This window comes from Rhagoletis zephyria, unplaced genomic scaffold (genome assembly GCF_001687245.7).
Source record: "Rhagoletis zephyria isolate East Lansing unplaced genomic scaffold, Rhagoletis_zephyria_1.1 Rzeph_scaffold_00689, whole genome shotgun sequence".
Taxonomy (NCBI): Eukaryota; Metazoa; Arthropoda; class Insecta; order Diptera; family Tephritidae; genus Rhagoletis; species Rhagoletis zephyria.
In genome coordinates, this window is record NW_016157773.1 from 169,105 (window position 1) to 194,936 (window position 25,832).

Here is a 25,832-nt window from a genome sequence, read left to right on the forward strand (position 1 = left end):
AATATCAAAAAGTTAAAAATCCAGAAATAGTCCTAATTTTATGATGGTTCCTTAATATATTTTAACTACATTGCATTTGAGTATGGAGAGGCAACTATCTGGAAGTATTTTACATAATTAATTTACTAAGTATTGCCCGGTTTGTAGTTGCAGTTAAAGAAAACACATGAAAAAGCACGATTTTTTTTTAATTCGAAAAAAAATGTAAATATTTCAAAAGCGGTGACACTTTTACCTGAAAATTTTTTGTTTATCAGTGAGCTCACCCCCCCACCTACCTTCTCCTAAAGTTTGGCGCGTTACTTCTGGGACACCCTGTATATTTGCCTGTTAATGCCAGGAAGTGGTCGATGTTATATGAAAAGTAAAAGGAAAATGATTTAATTGAAAGGTAACCCATTTTTCTCGTCAAACAATTGGCTTTAAGCCCAATGAATAACTAAATTATTAATTTCAAATACAGAAAGTAGGTTGATAAGAAAAACTCATAGGTTTACAATGTACTTAGCGAGTTTTTTTCTATTCGCGATAAGGGGATTTCTTTTGTCGAATTTTTTGGTTTTTATTATATCGTACAATCTAAAATTTTATTGATCGATTTGCCAAATTTACCTAAGTGCAATAAAATAATTAAAAATTATCTATGTATGTATTAATAACTTCTCAAATCCTATAAGACAGATTGCACGAAAACCTTTCTGAAATTTTCTGTTAATCGTAATATAAATCATAACTTTATCACTGAAATGTAGATTAAAAAGTAATATACGATTGGGTATACTACTCCGCGGGCCTTCCGGTGTCGTTCTCTCGTCGAGTGTCAACTAAGGTGTGGGCACTGATACGAGTCACTGACTTTTTGAATAAAAGATATATTTTTGGGCAAAAAATCTCCTTTTAGCTCGGTACATTTAGTTTAGCGTATTTGCAATTTTTTAATTCCTTTCAAATAAGTGTTTGTTTCAGTGATGGCCTCTTCATCCGACCCAAATCTCTTATCGCCCAGCCATTTCTTTAGGTTTGGAAACAGGAAATAGTCGCTGACGGCTAAATCTAGTGCATGGCATAGTAGTTCGTAGCCCAATTGCTGGATTTTTCTATGGTGACTACACACGCGCACTTTTGCCTTCTTTGGTGCACTTCTTGATTGTTCCTTGGTGCTCTGGTGCGTTGTGGTCGATCCGTGTTTCGTCAGCGGTCATTAAACGATGCGAAAACTAGTTCGGATTGCGGCTGAACATCGCCCAACACTCCTTTTAAAGTGTCACACGAGCTCGTTTATGGTCGAGTGTGAGCAAGCGCGACACCCATCGCGAAGATAGCTTTTTTATATCCAAAAATATACATATAAAATTTGATGTATCCACTCAGTTGAGATGCGAATAGCCTCAGCCACCTCACTCACTTTCATTCTCCGATCGTCCAATATCATTTCATAGATTTTTCGTCGATTTCTGGGCGACCTAAACGTTTGGAATCACTTGTACTGGTACGACCACTTTTTAACCATTGACTATGGTGCACAATCCCCATATTATTTATCGGGCCTTTCCTTGGTTTTGGTAATAAATTTCTTACGCAAAAAATTATGCTTAATCATAGCCCGAAATTCACTTTTTCTATTTTCGCTAAAATTCGCGGGGTGCTCTGCATTTAATGACTGTCAAACACAAACTATATAAATGACTCAACTTGCTCCAAATTTTATAGTAGTTTTTTAATCGATAGCAGTTGAAGGGAAAATCATTGTATTTAAAGTTACTGCGCGCGAAATTCACAGTCACGGACTTTAAAAATTGCAATCGTAAGTTTCCCTGGATTCATCGTATATAGCCGTTTTCTCTGAATTCTTAGGAGTAAAAAGTTCAGTGCAACCACCTGACTTTGATGGCAGTTGGGCTACTATGACTCTGGCGCATTAAAAATTTTTCGCTATGACATGAATATAACCTCAAAAGAATAAACGATGTAATATCTGTAACAGAAGCTAATTTTTTGGAGATGGCTGCAGAGACTACCACTGACAGCTTTTGGATGTTGTTGTTGAAGCAGCGTACAAATTCCCCAAATACTTTTTGGGGAGTGTTGCTGAAGTGGCAGTCCTTGGCCAGAGATAAATCTGGGTCGTTCCGGTTACGTAGACCCGACTGTCGTGGGAACAGCTTTTGGATCAAGATTTCTGGTGAGGTACAATGTCAATGGTCAAGTGAAATAACGTGAAATTTTCAAAGATATCAAATGCATAACATGCAGGGAACCAACTATGGTTGTTAGACCCTATAGCGCTAGCTCTTCATGCCCTCAGTAAAATTTCCCAAATCAATGTTTCTAAACTCCCTCTGCCTATTAGTTCTCTATTAGTACTAGTTCATAGCTTTAAGTTATAAAAAAAATTACCTGATTTGAGAGCGGTTGCAGGGCGACTTCATCCTCACTTTCCAAGAGATCCTTACTCAGCTGGGGTTGTAGGAAACTATTTGCCGCTGTTGCTCTGCTGTTGCCGCCACCGCCGTTATTGTGGCCACCGTGCTCCGCTGGTGCAGTCGGCGCTGATGGTGCATTCGTGCAACTGCCAACATTTGCCGCACACGAATCGGAACGTTGACGTCCCAAATACTGATGCAAAGCAGCTGTCGCTGAGGCAAGCGGATGTGCTTGTGCTGGCAACGATTGTTTCTGCTGTAGCTGCTGCAGTGATTGATAAGCGGACTTATCAAAAGCCTCGATGGCCGCCGTTTTAATGGGCGTTGAACAGTGACTGCCGCTACGGCTGCTGTTACTGACAGAAAGTTGTTGCAAGTTGGCGGTGACCAATGTGCTGCTAGCAACATGTTGCGGTGAATTGCTTAGTAAATGTTGCTGCTGTGAAACGGCTGTGAGGGTGTTGCCACTGCCGCCGCTGCCAATAAGTGTTGTTGTATCAGCAGTGCCGCTACCAAATTGTATGGGCGATAATTGACCTAGAGCAGGTGCAATTTCGGCAATGTGTTGACGATGTTGTGATTGCTGTTGTTGTTGCTGTAGCTGCAGTTGCAATTCAATATGCTGCTGCTCATTTTGTTGAAGCTGTTGCTGCTGTTGCACTTGTTGCTGTTGCTGTTGCTGCTGCTGCTGCTGATGATGATGGCTGTGGCTGTGGGCATGCAAATTGGTCTGTTGTATTGTTGGAACATGTTGATGATATGACGCACAGTCAGAATCTCCCATGCCCCAATCCCCCAAGAAATATACCATTCCCTACGACGTAAAACAGTGTAAATTCAGCTACTTTGGCGGTAACCGTGGCAAAGACGGAGTTGCTTCTGTTTGGAACTGTTTGGCCTCAAAATGAATTTTGGAGGGGGGGAAATGCTGATGCTCTGATGTTTGTTTTTATTTTTGAAACGAGAAATTCTGTTCAAATCTGAAAGTAAATAGAAAAAGTAAGAAATTATTATAGATGACGCTGCTTAAAGTTTTAAATATCAATAGTTGAATTTTTTAATATGTACTGTATGCTACGAACTCCCTTTAATTAAGAACAAACTCTGTGCGCTGAGAATTCTTTTCACAATCCACTTCAACCTTGTTAAAAAGGCAAAACAGCGTAGCAGCAATATCAGCCAATGCGCCTACAGATATGCATTCAGTTTTCTCTTTCCAGCGCAAACTTCTCAAATATCATTAGAGTTTGTGATTGTGCCAATCAAGCTTAACTTCCGGTCTTATTAAAAATGCACACAAATGGCAGAATTCGAGTGGCGTGAGAGCACATGTTCACTGCATGCACATCTGCAGCCTCGACGCCTACAAGTATGCAACACAACATTTAACATACAAGCGCACTTGTCAGCTTGCCAAGGTCCTCAGCTAAGTGCTTGTGTGTACTCGTAGAATGTCCTTCATGTCTGCTACAGCACAAGTCTTTACCACGATTTTCACACAACCACTACCACAGCCTCATTCATTAAATCAACTGTCAATACATGCCACACAAATTAAATGCCTATGCAATTGAAGGTCGTCCTTGAGTGCAAAATCGTAGTAAACGTAACTGCATATGCCAAATATTTGAGAAGCGTATAAAAACAAAAATATGTGTGTATGATATACGAGCACACATGTACATGTGTAAATGGGCAACTTGTATGTATGTATGTAAAACAAGGCATTGCATCCGACAGCAATGGCGCCTATATGGCTACAGTGATAAGCGAAAGTGAGAAATATTCACTGTTGGATAGCTTAATTACATTATGATAATGTTGTGTTATTTCAGTGAAAATTGTTAGTAACAACAACAACAACAACAACAAAACTACCATTTTGACTACAAACGACGGTGAAAATGAGCGGAGCATTCATAGCTTTTTGCCAGCAACGCCGCGTACCAGAGATGATATTATGTTTGTGGTTAGAGAAAATTTAGGTCAAGGCCCATTAATGGTAGATAAAATGCATTTGTTGGAAAATGCAAAAGCAGAAACAAAAAAAAAACATTATCGTTGATATCGTTTATGTTAAAAGTTTGTGCTGAGTTAAATCAGTTGCTGTGCATGTTGGAAGTGAAAGCTTTCAAAATTTAATTTGGTCGTTGAAGTGAAAAATAGTTTAAAAAAAGGTGGGCACGTTGTAAAGAAAAAGTTTATCATAGATAGAAATTAAAAACAATTTTAACTTAAAAGTGAATACCTATTAGGTATTTTGTTTAGCAAATTTTTAACGTAATAAAATTGTAACAGGTAAATTGATATGATAAATTAAATATTGCCATGTGGCTGTCACAAGAAAGAAGGTTTAAAAGGCTCAGAGCCGAAAATATTATTGTGGAAGGTTGCCACCTGCTTGAGAATTGTAATTAAATTTAATTAATAAGATAAATTACATATTGAAATATTGGTATCAAACTAAAGAGGTTTAGAAAATTTTAATGCGGAAAATATTTTTGAGGGGGTTGTCACCTGTTTGAAAAATTTTATACATTTAAATTGTTAAAATGAATGAAATTATACAATAATGATGTTAAACTAAAGAGGTTTAAGAACATTTTCTGTCGAACATATTTTTGAAGCGAGTTGCCACGAGTTTGAAGAATTTAATCCAGTTAAATTTATAAGATAAGGTAAATATTGAATTAGATCACCTTTGAAGAAAGTACACGATATGTAGACTCGAGTTATAAGATTATAAATTAAATTTACAGGAGAAAGCCGATACTCTACCTACTTTCTATATACCTTCGAAAATTTGTTTGAAAATCTCCCTTCATTAAGTTCTTTAAATCTACTTTATTTTTTATGAATGAGACCATAAGAGTTTTGTGAGGCAGCAGCAACACAAACATCCTTTTAAGGTGCAGGAAAGCACGTCGGGTATTTTCTAGTAAAGAATAAAAATAGTAATTTCATATAGGCCTTAAAAATGAGGAGTGGGAAGAGTACAATACAGTACTTTTAATAAGAAAGCAATCAGATTATTTGCGTGAAATTATTTAATTATCAAGTTGGCCTTGATTTTTAAAATCCCCAAAAATCCCATAAAAAATATTTTGACGAATTTATAAACTCTTCCTTTTTTGAAGTCGGTTAAAAAGTGCAGTTTCTTCGAAAAATTTTCTTTATATAATGACTAAAACGAATGTTTTTCTGAAAAAAATTTTGAAATGAAGAGAATAAAACAGAAAAAATTCTGAAAAAAATATAAATATTTTTCTCTTATAATCCACATGAAGACTCTGAGTGCATATATGTACCTTAATTCACAAAGGCCCTAACCAACACTTTTTTCGAAGCTGCGTTTTTCGCAGATTTTGGTAGGTGTTAAAGTACACCTTAAAAAATTTAAAGTGTCAACAACAAAAACATAGCTTCGTGAACTATTTGACCACAGTTTGGAACTGGACAAGGTCGCACAAAAAGTTAATCTTCACAGTTATACAGTGTAATCATAAACAAAATTAATGAAGTGAAATAAAATAAAATAACACTTTTCCTCATAATTAGCTGACCTAATTCCACATTTTATTGCCAAAACGTCAAAAGGTGCGTGTTGACATGAATTGATTCACTAAATGAGTTTGCCAGTGATGGCAACAGAAAATAACAGATTTTTCTTCTATATGTATGTACATATGTAGATAACTACTATATAGTATATACATACATATGTATGTAAGAGCAACTGTATTGAATAAAAAACCACATTGATGGCTAACAAATGATGTAAGACAGCAAGGAAATTGCGACCATAAAAATTATGACTTTGATGTAATTGTGATCAGCGTGTGTACATATGTACACAGATATACACAAGTACATTTGTATGTACGTACTACATACTATATAAATTTGCTAAACAGATGTGCATATACTATAATTTAGCTAAGCAACCGCTGTTCAATGACTTCATGGCATGAGTAACAAAACGATAACGTCATTGAGGAGTTGAATGAAAACGCTTTTATACACACCACATATGCATGTATTTACATGTAAATAGTGTGTACATTAGGGTGGGCCAAAGTTAAGTCGGAATATTAATGCTCTCACCCTTTAGGATTCTTCTATACCGAAAAAATACGTATACCCCTATTTTTTATTTTGAAATCAAAAAATATTTAGAGGTCGCCAAAAGCGCTCAAAGTTTTCCGTGTATTTTATATGGGAGAAAAAATAATTTTTCGTAGAAATCGTATAGAATTCTCGAAAATAAATATTTTTCGGTCGAAAAACTCTGTTTCCCTTCAGGAGACGTCCAATAATAATACCCAATTGTTTGTTTAACGATTTTTTCATCGCAACTATATTTTTATAGGTTCGCCAAACACCCCACAAAATGCAATGGGGGGACCAATAATAACTGAAACGTTTTGATCAAAATAAAAAATAGGGGTATACTTTTTCGATACAGAAAAATCCGAGGAGGTGAGAGCATTAAAATTCCGACTTTTCTTTTATTTGAGCCACCCTTATGTACAAATATAAATATTTTGCGCTTTGTTTTGTGTTATAGCATACATATATATATGTAAATATAGTATGTACATAGTATTTATGTACAAATAGTAACTATGGCATATTGTGGTGGCATCTGCGAGCTCTACTCCAATGAGGCCAACGAATTTATGGCATTGACAGCAGAGTACGACAATCTGTATTTTTGGGCTCCTATAAAAAAAACATATCTATAAAAACAAAGCCAAAAAAAAATAATAAAAACAAAATATGATAAAAACAAAAACTACAATGTGAAAAAAGACTGATATCAGCTGATGCGCCTAATTGAGTTATTAGCAGCAAATGTCAGTATTATATATAACTCAAAAGCTGCTAATGGCGAGTGAATAAGTTCATTAGCACACTGCATAAATCAAAAATAAATAAAAGGGATTTATACTCTCGATTTTTTAAATTAAAATGTCAATAAAAATTAGTGAAGAAATCTTAGTTTATTTAAGTTATGAAAGAATTCCATATAACTACAAATACATACATATGCACATACTAAAGAAAGCACCCCAAATAAATTATTAAGTAAATATATGCAAATTAAATTTCTGCTCGAAGGTGGGTGTGACACAAATTTCTTGGATTCCTTTCATGCGATTCATGATTCTTTAACGAAAATGATCTGCACGAAAGAGACTTTAACCTGTTGGAGCAGTCTAATTTTAAGGCTTCCACACCTCCTATCAACTTTTAGGCAAACTGATCGCCAGTATCTTACACTTGAACTGATAAAAGATAAATCTGCTGGTACATACTGACGCTCAGCATATACAGGCCGCGACAAAATGATAGCACCTAAACATTTTTGACCAGGTTTGACTCATTTTCTTTTGTTTGTTTATAGTTCATTAATTTTGATAAGACAAAAACCATATAAATTCAAATTTAAAATTTTGTGCAAAAAATACCCAAAATTTCATTAAAACTCAAAGCAATTTTTCTTTAGATTTATCGAAAAATTGTTGTTGGCCAGTTTTATAGCTTAATAACTTTTGGTATAAATGCCGTTGATTTTTGTAAATTGTTGTTGTTTTTGGCGGTGTCACGCATTTTCTTTCTACTAAGTAATTTGTATATACATAAGTCGACTGGCCCTTAATTGGCATTTTCATAATTAAAGAAAGTATATAAAAAGCCTCTTAATTCACTGATAAAAAATAGTTATTTACATACAGTGCCACACAAAAGTATTGGCGCAGAGAATTTTTCGCAATGTATGCAAACTTTTTTATTCTAATTCCTTTTCGCAAATTTTTTATAAAAATATAGTTCATACTACAGCAAAAAATATAAAAATAAAATTTCGAAACTTTAAATATGAACGCCGTCAGCAAAAAAATGCCAAAAATCAAGGCGGATTTAGCACCTTTAAACTTGCAATTTGAGGCATATAAAACTACATACTTAGAATTTTTCTTAAAACTCTTATTAGAAAGTTGCAAATTTGTACGCGAGTTTATTGAATTTTTCTGAGTTTTGCATCAGAGGTTATCCCATACTAATCTGGTTTAGATCCGATCATTGGATCATGAAATATATATATATATATATTTTTTTTTTAAGTCGGTTTTGTTTTTGCTAAAAATTACTTGTTTATATGTTTTGTTGTAGTATATTATAAAAAAATTTCGAAAAGAAATTACATTAAAAAACTTGGCATACATTGGGAAAAATTCTCTGCGCCAATACTTTTGTCCGACACTGTGCATATTGATTTAATTTTTGCCCTTTCAAATCAGCGATGCTATTAATTTTATTATAAAAGTCGAAAAGAGCAATCAGACATGTATAACTATAAGTACAACTACTTAAAGTCTTTCTTTGACTTTTACATCATTCTCTAGCTATGGCCTTATCATCCACGTATGTATTTACATAAATATGTATGTATAGCGCGAGTAATCTGCCCTACGCTGTCTGGCCTTTGGTGTTTAGTAACTATGTGGGTCTAGTACACATGCACATGCATACATACAAACGCTATTGTTTATATAAAAATGCATCCAGAAATATGTATGTACCTACGAATGTGTATACATAAATACGTATACATATATGAATTAATGAAACGTGCCATAATAAACACTTCTGATTCGCTGGCATTGCTACAAATTATCGCTAAAAACTGCGGAAAAGCACGTCTCATTTTCACGCTAATACAGGCAATTAATGATGATGACTGAATTATCGTATTTCAGTGTGGGTATAATTGGAACGAAGCTATTAACTTGTGGCAGAGGAGATGCGCAATATAAATTGAGTTTACATACTATTTGAAACGATAAGTACAGGGTGTGTCAGGTATTTGAGGACACTCTGGATAGATAGTATACAGACAGTGCAACAGAATTCTGATCCTTCACACAAGTCCGTGAAGACGTAACATTAGAAATTTAAGAATTTTCATGCCCCATACCCTCAAAGCTATGGCCACCCAGCTCTCCGGATTTTGAACAGGGGACCAACACACATAACCAAGATTCTCTAAAACCAGAAACAATCAGATTAATGGCGTATATGGACAAGGGATATTCGATACGGGCATGAAAACGATTCCGGTAGAGGATTGAAGCTATTATCGCGCCGAAGGCGATTTTATTGAATAAACGTGTTGCCTATAAATCACTTGCTCTAATCCAAAAATTTCAATGAAATACAATAATTTTTCTAAGAAATACACGAAATTACGTACAAAAGTCGGCAACTTCCTCAAATACCTGTCGCACCCTGTATAATGCCGCATTTTACTAGCCATTGAAATGCCCAAAAAATTGTGTAATTTAAAAAATATATTTCGTTTAAAACCTGTTATTTGGAAACAAACCTAATAAAATTTTTCCTTAACGTCCAAACACATATGTATGTCATTCAAATTTGTCATTTAATGCCTAGTGGAAATTCGGCATAAGGAGTGAATTAAAATACAAGAATAAAAAAACAGACAACAGACAATTGGAAAAATCAATTACGTTTGCTCACCTAGCCTGTTTTTTGCATGAAAGAAACTATCACCAAAACCAAGGAAAGGTTTGATAAACCCTTTGGGGCTCTGTACCATGAATTTCGGTAGTGACACCGAATGTTCAAGTGGGCCAAAAGATGTCTTTATGTCGGAATTCGTCGAAAATATTGTCCATGAAATAAAATTGGATGTTCGGATAATGAAAATGCGTAAGGTGGCATTTCCCCCGATTTGTGCGTGAAAAAGTAATTCGCGCATTGCCACGATTGGCAACACTCGACAGGACAAATACGTGGAGAATTAGCTTACGAATTGCAACCCCATCCAGCGTATTCACAAGATTAAGTGTCTATCAACTATTTTCGGTTTCTAAAGCTGAATCAATGAATCCGTGGTAAGAGATTTGGGCCGAATAAGGTTGAGGACCTTTTGAAAACTTTGGAATTGATTAAAAAAATAAAAATAATAATAAAAATAAAAAATAGTAAAACCCCCGAACTATGTAAATGCATCGAGTAAATAGGCTGTCGCGGTCGTCAATAAGATACACTTAGACTCCGGGCCTAATGTGATGCCGCATGTCGGTCAGCAACTCTCGATCCTCCTAAAACCATTTTCAATGCAACTCAGGGCCTCCAGTTTACAGAAAAAAGTTTGGTGCCAAGTCGCGCCAGTTTATTGGCCTTACAGTTCCCCTCAATGTCGCTGTGTCCCGGAACCCATATCACCTTTGGGCGAAATTACTCATCAGCTTGAGATATTATATCACACTTTACCAGTTTTGTTGCCCTTTCGATTGCCAACAAATCCACCTGAAAAACGCTACAGCGGTCCGGAAGACTAAGCTAAGAGAGATTCCCAGGTGTATACATATAACCCCACTAACCCTTCCCTCTAGCTTTGTGTATATATAGATGGACTCGCCACTCATCCCTTGAGGGTAGGAGGGTCGTAATAGGAGCAGGGCTCTAAAAGCCAGCATACAAAAAGACTGATTTGGGGAAAAAATTTAAATTTTTCCATAAAACTTTTATTGCAAGTAGAGATTGTGTAATGTGTTGATTTTAGTTAAACGAACTGCTTCATTATTTTATGGTGACACAATTTTAGTGACATCAAACTACTATTAATAGATAGCAAAGTAGAACTAAAAAAAAAATAACTCTAAACAAAGTAACAGGCAGTAAAGTCTTGGAGATGATTTTTTGTATTAGGAATATTTGCATTTGCAGCTCTGTGATGTATTTTTTAGTGTTCCACAAAAGTATATATACATATGCGAGTCATGGAATACATTTTATGACAAATCGTCTGGTAACTATACAATTAGATTATTTTATGATGACCTGTTTGTATAAGAGATTTTAGTCTCACGATTAGCGCTAAGTTTATATAAATAGAAAATGTTCGAAGTGAGTTGTGTATAAAAAGTAAGAAAAAAAAATAATAAGCAGTTATAAAAGTATAACTATCGTCGAATTTTTTAAGTCTACGAATAGTGATGATAAAGTTTTAATGACACGTTTTACTGGAAGGTCATTAATGCACATTTACGTACATTTTATTTAATGAGTATGTACATAAGTTAATGTCTTACTAATACATCAGATGCGGAAAAGCCTTTCCAAGTTTGTGTCGACGACGTATTGAGGCATATGTACATATGTACATACAAAAGTCTTGCCATTTACATTATTAACACATTTCTTCGTTTTTTATCGTATTTTGTTCGTAGTCAGTCTACTGAGGAAAAGCATGCATGTCAGCGCATTCAACTTACACAATGAAAATGGAGAAGTGCACTTGGAAACGTCTGCCTTTTCAGTGTTATCGCTGGCACATTGAAATTTATCTACCTATGTATATGCATAAATGTATTTTCATATATGAATATTTATATGCCTGCATGCGTTTAAAATGTGTATGCATTTATAATCGTATGATTCATTTATGAATGCACACTCACTGTATTGTCAAGGAATTTTCTTAAATGACTCTTTTAGACTTATAGCCAGTTCTACTAAAGCAATTAAGTGGAAAATTATAAATTTTTTTTTTTATGTATTATGAAAACTGACAGACGGGTAAAAATCATTTATCACTTATTAAATTGCTGGTGAAACCGGCCGTTAATAATTCATTTTTATTTTATTTTTATTTTAGTTTCGATTTTATTTTATTTTTTCTTTGGAGGAGAGGGAAATGCTTTATGCACTGGCCGGGGGTGCTGTGTCTATACTACCTTCCCCGAGTGTAAGACTCCCATCGAAATTTGTTGGGCCACCCACTAAAACCCAAACTCCCACCGTCCGGGCTGCTCTTTTGTAGGGGCGTTTCATTCGGGTGTCCTCAGTAGACATCTGTCCTCTCGTTTACAGCCGAGTACGAATTTCACGTATCTCGCAACAGCTTCCTACTTGTCTGGACTGGCGATCATTACCCGAAGTGTTCGCAAGTGAAGAATGTATGGTGTACGTTGTCTTCGACGTTTACACAGTAGTGGCAGAACGGTGAGTCTACCCTGCCCATTCTATGAAGATATTCTCGGAAGTAACCATGACCGGTGAGGAATTGCGTTCTCGCATGCCCTTGCCGCGGCAGCTGCTCGGCCTATCTCGGCACTGAGATTGATTGAGATATCTTTCCGCTCGTAAGCATGTATTTCAATTGGCATGACGCCAGAAATAACTAGAACCGCGTCCGCGGACAAAGTGCGGTATGCAGAAGCAATGCAATGCGGTATTTTTTAACTTTCAATGCGTTCGTCCATATTTCTGCCCTGTACAGGAGCACCGACTGGACTGCTGTCATCAAAAGTTTCCTACGGCGCGGCTTCGGGCCGCCTTCGTTCGCCATCAGCCGGCTTAGTGCCATCATGCTCTGCACAGCTTATCCACATACTCCATGAAGGTGCTCCCAGAATGTGAGTTTGTTGCCAAGCTTCACCCCTAGGTATTTTGTAGACCTAGAAGTTGTCATGGGATGAGGTCCGACCATCATGTTTATAATTGTTTTTATATTATTATTTATTTCTTTGAAAGAAATTGAATTGAAAAGCCATGCATTTTAATTAAAGAAATGGTGTACGGGATATGAACTTTCAACAGCAGTTTGAACAGTTTATTATCACTTGTAATTTCTGCTAAATTACGGTACTTTCCTTTCCTTTCATATTTTCGTTGATTGAGCTCATTTAGGTTTTAATAATAGTATCTTATAATTTAGTTATGCGATTAATTTTTAATTGGTGCACAAATTATCGTTCTCACAAGTAAACGCAGCAAACGAATGATTAAAATCATCAAAGTTAGCAAAGCAAAGTCCACCTCAAAACGTGTGTGTCAAAATCTCTATCTAATTAGTTAATCATACTATGTTAAGACGTAGTTAATTGAATTGATTGGCTGCTAATCAGCAGTTTTTCTGTTCGTTTTATTTTCCATTCGATTCCAGCAAATATAAACTAATTTAATTAAATTGTGGAGGTGAGGTCAAAATCACGCGTACTATAGTTGATAACCTCTTTCAGTGCGGTATTTAACACTCTCATGCAATGCTGATAATAATCGCTTGCGCATGTGGAATCGATCATTTCAAATAATTAAGTAATCACTTGGCTTATAAATTTGAAAATTTTTAGTTTTAAAAACTTGGTAATTCGATAAAATTTCTAAAATACTTTATTTGCAATAACACAACTGTGTTTACATAAGTATCTATTTATTTGCCACCTCTCCGTTAACAATACCTACTTAGTTCGACGGTTTTTTCCTACCATTTTTTCGTCGGTTTCTGATAACACAGTCTGCTGAAAGTACAATCTTATGTAAACAGGAAGAATAATCAGGTCGCTGTTTATCTACTACGAATTGTATGTCCGTGTTTTTCCATTTCTTTTTATTTTTTTGAAACTTTTTAGCCAAAAAATGAGTTCTGAAACGGAAGAAACGCCGGAAGTGGCTGCCTGCATTTAATAGAGGAGAGAAGCACAATAAGGCCCAGTGGGCCCGTTGCGGTGCTGATAAGCGTAAAAGTGGCCTGAAAAGCCTTTAAATGATGATAATTACCCTTTGTTATCTGCCTTAGAAATCTAATTAATGTCGGAATATGTATTTGATCGGTTGTCAATTAATTGAAATAACATCGATTTGAATGTACCTACTTAAATCAGCAGCGAAAAACCGATTAATTTATTATTTCATTGAAAAGATAAGTTCTAATTCTAGGAAATTGAAAGCTCTATCAATTTTCGTTATTGAACATTTTTCTGGCATTTGGATAAGATCAACCCATGATTTGAGTACGACATTTATTTAATTGTAAAAAAATCAATTAATAAGGGCTAGTTGGAAAAAATAATGAATTAATACGATTAACCTATTTAGATGTGAATATTTTTATTTTTAGATCATTCTAAACTAGTTATTTTTTATTTTTTCGATCAAAAATAATTGCTAATTTGAATGATATTTGTTTTTTTTTGCGCTTAAATTAAATTACCATTAAATACCAAGATTTTTATTTTTAGATTGTTGTAAAATAGTTACTTTTTGATTTTTTCGATACAAAAATAATCGTTAAATTTGGATTTTTATTTTTTTTAGTTAAATTCAATTACTATTAAATACCAAAATTTTTATTTTTAGATCGTTGTAAAATAGTTATATTTTATTTTTATTTTTTTTCGACCAAAAATAATCGTTAAATTTGGAATTTTATTTTTTCGCTCAAATTTAGGGGTCAATTATTTTGTGATATTTTAATTGTTCGATAAAAACAATCGCTGTTTTGGATATTTATATTTTTCCCATTACTTTTGTATGACCGGTTTAAATCTTTTTTGATATTTATGGTAGATATTATAAAAGAAAATTAAAATCACAAAAGAACGATTAAATTTGATCGAAAAAATTTAGATCACAAAATGAGGTCCCAACTTGACCAGAAAACATAATGTTGTTATTCTAACCATTATTCTTGATCGAAAATTTAAAATGATAAAGTAGGTTGAAGTTTGAAAGGACAAATAACTAGTAATTTTTAGCAAAAAAAAAACCGACTTCAACTCCCATATAAAAAAAAAATATATATATATATATATCTCATGATCCGCTGATCGGATCTTAACCAGATTAGTATGGGACCACCTCTGAGACACTACCTTTCCGATGCAAAAAGAATTATCGGTTGACGTGGCCCAAAGTTATGCGGTAACATATGTACATAAAAAAAAAAAAAAAAAAAAAAATATTCCGACGAACTGATAACCTCCTCCTTTTTTGGAAGTCGGTTAAAAAGAAATCCAATTTTAACGGTTAAAATATGAACTTTATTATTAAGATCATTACCGACCCCTGACTAAAACTAATAGATTTTGGCAATTTAATGCTTCATCGCTTAGCCCGCACTATGTTGAATCTTCTCGAAGCTTTAAATCACAAAAATGTGCACCATTTAAAAAAAGCCACGTTGAAACGAAAACAATGAATATTCTAATTATCGTTACCACGACCATAGATTCTTTTTTGTACGACGTTCTGTAGCAAACTTTTTTTGTTCTAAACAGCGGTGAAATCTGAAGAAAAAAAGGCACGCTGGGAGTAAAAAATAGGGTTTTCCGAATATTTTGATATTTCCTTTTTTTAGAGAAACGATTTTTTGACATAAAAAAGTTTATGTGAAATTCTTGTATTTACTCAAATAATAGAACATACATTTTATAAAATGTTCCGNAGGTCAACATACATATGTAAACAGGTTGGTGGTTGGTTGGCTGATTGGTTAGTTTGTTTGCTTCGCGAAACAGACACAAATAATTCATAGCGAATGACAGCGAGATGCGCCACAACGACTGACGGCCAGGTTGTAAAGTAGGTCAATAGAATAAGGTAGCAACATATGTATGTACATATGTAATACGTGTGAACAGCATATTTACATATGTACATATATACATATCGATGGCTGAGTGGAAGATCGACCTATCTCGGCAGCCTTATCTCAGAAAATTTTCTAAGAATGCCCTATTTCAGAATTTGTTGGAAGAACGTTCTATCGCAGGATTTTATTGATGAACATCCTATTACATAATTCGGTTCAAAAACGCCCTATATTAATATATTTTCAGTTGACATAAGACGTTTTTGAAGATATTACTGAGATAGGGCGTTTTTCAATCAAATTCTGAGATAGGGCGCTCTTCAGCCAAATTTTGAAGTAGGGCGTTCTCGAGCCCTTTTTGTGAGATAGGGCGTTTTCGTACCGGCTACCGAACTAGGTCGAGCTTCCACTTAGCCGTCGATATATTTGGATACTTATACAATGATATTTGAATGTTTATTAAAGTATTTTTTATTCGGCGCTTCACACATTTTACGCTATCTATTTTTGTGCGGAGACAATCATAAATAGAGGGTACCGAACGGATAGTACTGTATATCTAATAAGCGACAACCAGGCGGCACTCACAACTCTCCCTTGTCATATGAAATCAAATCATCATTAGTCCTTGAGTGCATTAAGAAGCGGCGGACTGGAGATATGGCCAAGTGATCTTTGAGAGTTCGACCAGCGGGACACCATTACACATTCCCATCGAGTGTTGTGCAGTCTGCAGGAACTTTGCAGGAAGTTGAACTTTCTGAGGGATCTAGGTGCAGATTTAGTATTGTGAAGAGTAGAGGGCAGAGTAGAGATCAAAGAAGAGATCAATAAAATGAAATTAAAGTCAAAATTGAGTGTGCATATTTAAAAACAGCCGAAGAAGTGGAACTAACTGAAACTTGTGTGGTAAAAAAGTAAAATAACTAAACAAATATAAACAAGCACCGCATTTTTTGTAATTAAAACCATTACTTATCAACGTGAGAAATTGTCAACAACGCACAAATGTGTGATCGATTCAATGAAAATTCACTCGAAATTAATACTCGACATTCACATTAAGATTAAAGAATTCAGTAATCAGATGAAGTGAAATTGATAACCGAAAACAACTGCCGCAGACATTAAACAATGAAAGGTTACACAGGTAGCGGGGTTTTAAATAACAAAATGCGGCTACTTAAAGCAATATCGCAAATAGTACATAAACTCAAGGGGCTAAACAGGCATCAAAGCACAAGTGTTAATAAGTCAGACAGCCAGACAGCGATAAATGAATAGAATAAATTGAAGAACAAACATATAAAGGAAATATAAAAAAGTGTATAAATACAGACAAAAAATGCAAACAAAACGCATAACACAAAAAAAAGAAAATATAAAAAATAGCGACAAAACAAGTGTAGCTGGTTTGATTTAAATTAAATAAATATGCAAAACCGCAGACTAGCAAAGCTGCTACAAGACAAACGCAAAACCCAATAAAAAAAAATGCGATTGGTTATATAATACATATGCATGTATGTTAAACAAAAATCAGTTGACATTTGAGTATTGTAAAAGCAGATTTAATAAAAAAAATTAAAAGAAATCGCTTGCTACATTTACACAATACTCATTAAAGCATATCCAACTGAAAATGTCAATAAAACGATTGATTTGTGTTATCATTCACCTTGTAATTAAATATTTACAAATACGCAATGATACAAAAAACAAACTTCCGTCTACGCAACCAGATTGCGCAAGCACGAAAACAACTGCATAGCTACGGTGACCACACCCTCCATTATCAATTGATAAAAAATAACCCACAAGTAGTTAGCTTTTTTGTGGGATTTCTATAAAATATATAACTTGTAGTTAGCTACAAAAAGCAAACTTGAAACTAGTTGACAAGTAATGCAGGAGTAACGCAGGGGATTGTTTTCTTTAAACGCGTTTCTATTTAAATAAATATCCTGCACTTCACAAAACTTTTTCGAATTGAGGACAAATAAAAGGATGATCGAAATTCCATATATCATTTTGAAGTTATGTTTGACGGAGTTCGAATATGGGACCACCTACAGCAGAATATATAAACTATGAAATGTAATAAAATAAATAAAGTAAATAAATAAAAGACAAAATAAAAAAATAAATATTTTGTTTTTCCTATTGATATTTTATGTCCAAAAGTAATTAGTTACAAGTTAGTTACATCAAATGCAGAGGCAACCACCCTAGACTATTTCGCGGCCATCAGGATAGAAAATGTTTAGATAATAGTGACTTTTAGCTCCTTCCTAATCAACTTAAAGTTAGCTTATAGTTAGATCCATTTCGTGCAGGGAATGAGCAAACATTTGTTTGCCATAGTTTCGCCTAATGCACATATTCTTCCTTCACAAACTGTGAAAATTGCCTCCACGCCACTGCACATTGAAGAGGTAATAGTACCCGAGAAAAAACAGCAAGCTGGGTGCATTTTCTTGTTACGTCAACAAAGTTTGAAATTTTAGAGTAAAATTTAAACAAAAATAACAATTTAAAGACGAAATTCGCCACAAAAGTAAAATCAGTTGCTCTACTGCCGCTGCTTATTAAATATGCTTTGCTCCACACAGAATATTCAACGTGAAATGCGTTGAAAAAAAACCTTTGAAAAGCTAAATATTAGTGAAATTTCTTTTAGAAATTTGAACAATAATCATTAACGACTGATTTTTATTCATACCCACAAATACCCAGTTTTTCTACGCAAAATTATAACTTCAGAAACCATCTACATATCGTCGTCTCAGAAAACGGATGTCGAATGTTACAAAACACGGTTTTGAGAAAATTGACTTTGAAGTTTAAGGTCGAATTAATCCGAAACTGTACGGTAGATTTTTGTAACTTTTGAAGGAGACGTAGTTGGTGTTATTAGTTTTGATTTCCCATATTTTTACATTTAATATCTCTTAACGTTAATGAGAAAATTTACTTTTCATTCCGTATACATTTGTCGTAAGTAGCGTTTACTCACCACTTTGTTTTGTCCACAGAACATACGACAATAGTAAAGTATCTATTTCAACGACGATGGTATAATTTGATGAAAAAAACAGACATATTTATTAAATAATGATTACTTATTAGAAAAAACATAACAAAAACATAATCATGTATTTAATAAAAAAAATCTGTACATCTCTTATGCTGTAAATATGTTACGAACATACGTTTTCTTTATATAAAAACAAAAAACAATACTTAAATTCAGTCTTTTGTACATTTTTATCTCTTTCATTTCATTGGAGACTCAGTGCAAGCTAAAATTTAAAAATTTAAAATTTTAAAATTAGTTACTTAGTTTAATTTTCAATTTTAATTGTATCGTTATAGTAGAGGACCATCCAATTGTCGTAAGTTCAAAGTTTTGCGATACATACGACAAATGTTTTATGATTAAAAAAGGATTACATTTGTATGGGAATTTGTCGTATGTGCCACATACGACAAACGTTTTATGATTAAAAAAAAGGTACGTTTGTATGGGAATTTGTCGTATGTGACGCATTTTCAGCACATACAACAAAAGGCATACCCAATCATTAATATTATGTAACATACGACAAAATGCGCACGAAATATCTCAAAAACTAATGGAGATATAAAAAAATGGATTGCAGAAATCGAAAGAGCATGTCCAACTTAGTAAATCTGCATCAAAATCCCAAAATCGTGATTTTGCACATTCGTCATCCGTTTTCTGAGGCGAGGATATGTGCTCCTAGATTCGAATCAAAAGCGTACAGATTTAAAAATAAAACTTGGTTCATAGGCATGTTATTTTTATGACCTGTTACTGGCTGGAATGATGAGGCTGTGGTGTGTAGCAAGAGCTGTCAAAATTTAAAATATTCTAAATGCTCTAAACTGCCCACAATATGTAGCTGTGGTTGTGGAGTACTATTTCTGATGTAGCTAGCGAAATAGCTTGTGGTTGTGGTACTACATTCTGGTTAGGAGCCAAAATACCGAATACGGGACAAATAAGGGACATTAAAAGAAATACATAAGGTTTAGCGTCAGGTATGAATTAAAAAAATTACCAGACCAACTGACGAAAAAAGAGCACTGACGCGTATAATACAGGGCGGATGGTCACCGTATGCACAGCTGATGCAAATTGGCAATGTAACAGTAGAGAGTATACATAAAAACAATGTTGTAAATCTTATGTGTAGGTACAAAATTGCGTAGCTGTAGTTTAGCAACGCATACGAGAAAGTTGAATTAAAAAAAGAGAAAAACAGGAAATACTTAGTACATTGCCACACTTCTCATGAGCGTAATAATGGGCGGAACACTCAGCACTAATAAAACTATAAAGTACTACAAGATAGCAGCTTGTCAATATATGTAGACAATAATATAAAACACTTAAAATGCAAACAAAATTAATAGTTATTCTATAAAAATTATTCAAGTATTGTCTGGGACGAGTAAGAACAAGAAGGTACTTGTAAAATGGGATTGATAAAAGTTCGTTTGATTAGATAGCTCAAGCTTTCAATCTAAATTACTTAGGTGAATAAACTACGATTTTTTTCCTCCACGTGGAATTTTTTTTAACAAGAGTAAAGCGCAACTCCAAGCACAGACGGCAAAGTCTCCATTTCGTAACCGTATAAACTATATTACTTATAAATTGAACGATGAGTTCAACGTAGACTTTTACCGCTCAACAAAGGAACCTTGGATCTACCAGACGATGCAGTTTTGTAGTCCATTCAATTAATTAAATTTAGTTTAACAAAGTGTAAGTTTCAACTCACTCCAAATTACTGTTGATTTTTGAGAATTATTTTTTTTTTGGGGGTATTACGCATTTTCTACCATATAAAAATAGATTTTTTCATGCGTTGATTTTTGAGGATTTTTTTGTCGAGGGTGTTGCGCATTTTCTTCCATATAAAAATACATTTTTCATCCTATGTATGGAAGAAAATGCGCAACACTCTTGGAAAAAAATTCTCAAAAATCATATCAAAATCTATATGAAATTAAAAAATTGTGGTTTTTGTTGTTAAATGAACTATAATTTTGTAAAAAAATACGAAAAAGTTGGTATGGAAAATATTAATATATTAAATCGTCCAAACCTAATGGTATGCAAATTTTTGACGTTGACTGTATATTGCAACTTGCAGCGAACTCATAGCGAACATAGTATTCTTGATCAGCTTTTAAAATAAGGAAAACAAAAAGTTTTCTTCTAGACGGCACTGGAATAAAGGCAGGATAAGCGAGCAGAATTTTATTGGAATCTCTTTCGTTTCGACTATCTCGTTTAGCTAGCATTTTAAATAGCTATGATATCGAAATTCGTTGAAAGAAGATATAAAAATAATAATATTGAGCTATAAGACACTGATCATATACCTATTTTTAGATAAATTCATATTAATTCGCACCAAATTTTTTGCTTTGACTGTGAATGCGCTAAAAATGTATGTAAAGTACTTAACAATGAATTAATTTCCCACTTGCTCGTCTGGTAATACAAAAACTTTATTCCTCGAATTATTTTTTGTGAAAGAAAATATTTATTAATGCTAATTTGGGCATCGACTTTTGAAGCAAAAATTTGCTAAACTACATAGATGAATGTTAATCAAAAACTTGTTTGTTATATTTGAGTTATTTCTATAGCGACTAGTGAAATGTTAACGGCTGGAGAGTTTTTTTAGTTGAAAAGTTTAATTAAAAACACGATAACAACTACAACTTATATTGAAAATATTTGTGTGACAACATCAAGACGCACGCAACAAATTGGAGGAGAAGCCCGGCCAAACACTAACACATGTGTAAGCGCCAATCTATTATTATTATTACATATTATTATTAAGCTGCGTAGATCAGCTATACCACCCTCTTACATCGGCCACTGATCCCGAATTTGAGCTTATCTTGAAGTGTATTTATTAGTGCATGATGTTGTTGTAAAATTGTATGCAATATTTTTTATTGTGTACGCCACACATATAATATCGTCTAATTAAATAATTAAGTATTTTTCCACTGACAAATTGTTGACTTCTTGCGCTTAATTGTTTTTAAACTTTTGCTTAAATCGATAAAAAAAACATACATCCACATTTTAATCATTTTTAATTGCATCCAAATGTTTCGCTTGCTTATATCATCATACACACATAAAGATCTTTTTTGTGTAATTGCGATATAATAATTGTGTGAGTATACATATGGTTTGATAGCGAGAGTTGCGCTTGACAACAACAAACGTCAGTTTGTACATAAGAGAAGATACTCAAAGCAATTTGTTAAATTGTAGAAACGTACAGTGACTGAAAGAAGTGTTCACATGTAGATTTCTCTTCTTGTATTCACAATGTTTTTCAAATTACATTTTTTTTTGTTATATTTTTATAAACATGTTCAAAACCGCATAAAACAAAGTAGAAATATTCCAAACAATTTCACAAACATTTTGACTTTTTTAATCTGCGTTAATTTTTAATAACTTGGCTCTGTTGACGGCCTTTTGCATTCTTTCCTTATAAACATGAATTTATTATGGAATAAAATGCGCTAGAGCATTCGCAAAAAAATGTAAAAAAAATTCAAAAAATCAACGCTAGTTTCTATAAATTGCACTTGCTATGTTGCGAATTCTTAGCTGCTTCAAACAAAAATTTGTGATACTAAAATTGTAGAGGATTTGAAACTGCATAACCAAAAGGTTTCAAAAAATTCAGATAAAGAAGTTCGAAATTTTGGTGAAAATTTGTTGAATTTTTCGAAATTTTTATAAAGTGTGAAATTTTGATTTATATGGTTTGGGTTAAAGCATGGACAATATTTTTATAGAAAAATACCAAAATAAACTTAACTTGAAAAACATTTTTAGTATTCAAAACAAGAAAAACCTCACTTTTTTGGGGCTACTGTATGCACATTAGGGTGGTCCTTAAAAAATCAAATGCACGATTTTTTTTAGTCTCACACCCTCAATCGGTAATACCACGGTCACAGATATCACATATAAATTTTGGTCCCGATTGGAGACGCACAGGAGCCATAGCCATAATTCAGGCGTGTCGCAAAATCGATATCTTAACCGACTCCAATCGGGACCAAAATTTATATGTGATATCTTCGACTATAGTAGCATCGACGTATTGCTTGAAGCTTGGGAAATCTTATGTAAAAATTTGCTTCCTACATTTAAGGACCACCCTAACATATTTATTTACATTCATTTCTAACGTAAGTATGCACGTAAATATGTGGCACATTTATAGTTTTGTTTAGTTTCTGCGGTTGCCTATAAATTGCGTTTGTTATAAAGCTTACATACATACATAACTTATATACATACTCAAGTTAGTTTAGCTCTCAAGTGCCTTCAAATGGTTTTGTAAATTGACGCCTTAGCGTCTGTGGGGTTTATATTACGAGGTATGCATACATAAATCTGTTTATGAATTCGTAGGCAGAAAAAATGTTAAGCAGGCGACATATTTGAACAATTCATACAGAGTAGAGAATTTTTATTCGCCAATCGAACCTTTGTATGAAGGTTTTGTTTGGAAGAGAGAAAAATCTACCAAAGAGGCACTCTTGGGAAGGTTTAAGAAGTTAAGTCCTTTCTGATAATACTGGCTTTGCAAATATCTGACAAGTCCTCAGCTTATGCTTGAGCTACTCTGGGGTCATACAAGTCGGTCGCTATTCGCTCGAAAAAGTTGTATTACTAAAGAGTGTTTAGGGGCGAAAGAAGTGTTGTTATGCGAGATTTTTTTCTCAATAAAGAAAAACATGTACATATGTATGTTGTGTATATTAGCGTCGAGTCTGTCAGTGAGTTAGTGAAAGAGATGATTGTTTCAGGGAAGGTCGTTAATAGCTTGACGATAGAGAGTTGCCTTTTGACGTGCCTGTTCAGATGATCCCTACGAGCATGAATTGCGGCCGTTCAGGCCTCACTAGATGTCTGTCAAATAATGTTTGGTCTTTGAAAAAAGTGCCGTAATTACCACCACAGCCGGTTTTAAGTACGAAAATAGCTTGGATTTTTCCGGACCATTGATTACTGTTCCGACGAATACGTTATAGTCAATCCAGTGTTCCTCTTGCTTACTTATTTCTGTTTTTTCTTTTTAATTCATTTATTTTTAATGCATTCACCTAAAAGAGAAACAAAAAAGATACCAAATAAATTCCAATTCACTTTAAAACTAATTGCAGCTACATATATTTTATTTCTATTTCGTTCCAGTATTTTTCCAAACTATTATCTTTACATGCAAGCGCTGAAATTCCCCCCAATAGCATGACTTAAAATTACATTTTTATTGATAGTAATACAATAGGCAACCAATATTAAAACTTTAAGTAAATAACAAAATTCCAGTTTACATTTCCAGCGCATGTTAATCTTATCGTTATTTCTACTTTGAAAACTAAATGACTTAATTTACAAATATTGAGTATTAACTAAAAAAACATGTCAGCCGTGCGTCAACTGTAATTTACAGACGAAAAACAATGCTTTCTGTTCTATTATTTTCTCAAACAGAGGCTTTTGTTGCGTTACGACTATTTACTTGAAAATAAATGACGTTAGCTCCTTTTTGTGAGAGTGACTAATGAAATTATGAGGCATAAAAGCTTTGTTTTCAACGTTATTTGTAGGAAATTTTCGAGATTTATTGCTCAACAGATATACGAATGTAGAAAAATGGTAAGTGTGAACTTTTTACGAGAAAATTTAGAATGTTAAGAGGTTAGCGGACTAGATTAAGGAAATATGCATATCTGAAAAAAAAATGTTTTTGTTATTTTATGGCCTTATAATAATTATATTTAACAATTTTTATTGAGCTTGAGTTGCGTAGGCAACTGACTGAGTCAGCAGGAGCACTGAAAGAATTCTGATGAGGAAATGTGGTGATTTCCGAAATAGCTAACACTTCTACCGTTTTTTCATAATGACTGTTGCTTTTCCACAATAGTTTTTCATTAAAAACGGCCTCAAGCTCCATAAAAATCGTTGAATAAAAAAATGTTCAATTTAGTTCTATTAAATTTATAATCACAGTTAAATTATGCTAAACGTAACCTTTCAGGTCGCAAAATCCTTCTTACTCAAAATCATTCTCGAACTTTAACTTTAAAACTGATCGACATTGCTCAGTTGATCATTAATTAAAAAACGCAAAATATTTGACAAAACGCATTGAACTTTAACTGAGAAATTTAATTGGCTCGTTTAGTGCAAAGTCAAAATTTTTTCGTGTTCTTAAGCTTTTTTGCGCATTCTAATAGAAGAACTTATGTAAGAATTCCAGGTGTGTTATTGGGCCTCATGCATAAAAAAGTGAGCTTAAGCTCAGACTTGATTTTTCCATGGATGGAGTGAGCTCAAGCCCAAGAATTTGTACAGGAAATAGAGTCGGAGCTTAAGCTCAGTTTTTATGCATAAGACCCATTATACTAACGTCGATGTGCAATTCGAATGTCAAAGTTTGCGATGAATTATTTATTTCAGCGCTTCTTTCATTTACATATTTTGAAACCTTATTTCGACATTTAAAGCTTTTTTTTACTAATTCCAAAATTATTGTCTCCAAAAATGCATTGCAACAAAATTTTCAATAATGCTGAATTTTCACTAGGCATTAGACAAAGTTGGGCATTAGACAATATTTGTTTCATTATTTGAAAAAAAAGTTATCAAATTCATTTCCACATGGCATTTTTTAAATGCCTAAATTTTTTTGTCAGTTTAATGCCTAGTGGAAATTTGGCATAATCAACGATGAAACAAATAAAAAACTCATACAAATTTGTATTGAAAAGCCATAAAACCTAAATGAAGCAAATAAACATTATTAAAATATTCAGTAGACGGCATGCAAATAAAGAATAGAAAAAATCGATTCAACATAACACAAAGTGCAATCAGACAGAAATTAAGCTTCACCAGAAAAAAATCTAAA

The 25,832-nt window shown here is 33.7% G+C and overlaps 1 protein-coding gene across 1 annotated transcript in view; it reads right to left on the reverse strand.

Annotated features, from left to right (window-relative positions):
• The window catches only part of Ip6k (Inositol hexakisphosphate kinase), a 48,136-nt gene that overhangs the window by 19,196 nt on the left and 3,108 nt on the right, over window positions 1–25,832 (reverse strand). The window contains exon 2 of the mRNA XM_017613579.1: window positions 2,398–3,403. Coding sequence (XP_017469068.1) covers window positions 2,398–3,234 — 837 coding nt within the window. The 5' untranslated portion in view covers window positions 3,235–3,403. The remainder of the gene's footprint in view (window positions 1–2,397; window positions 3,404–25,832) is intronic.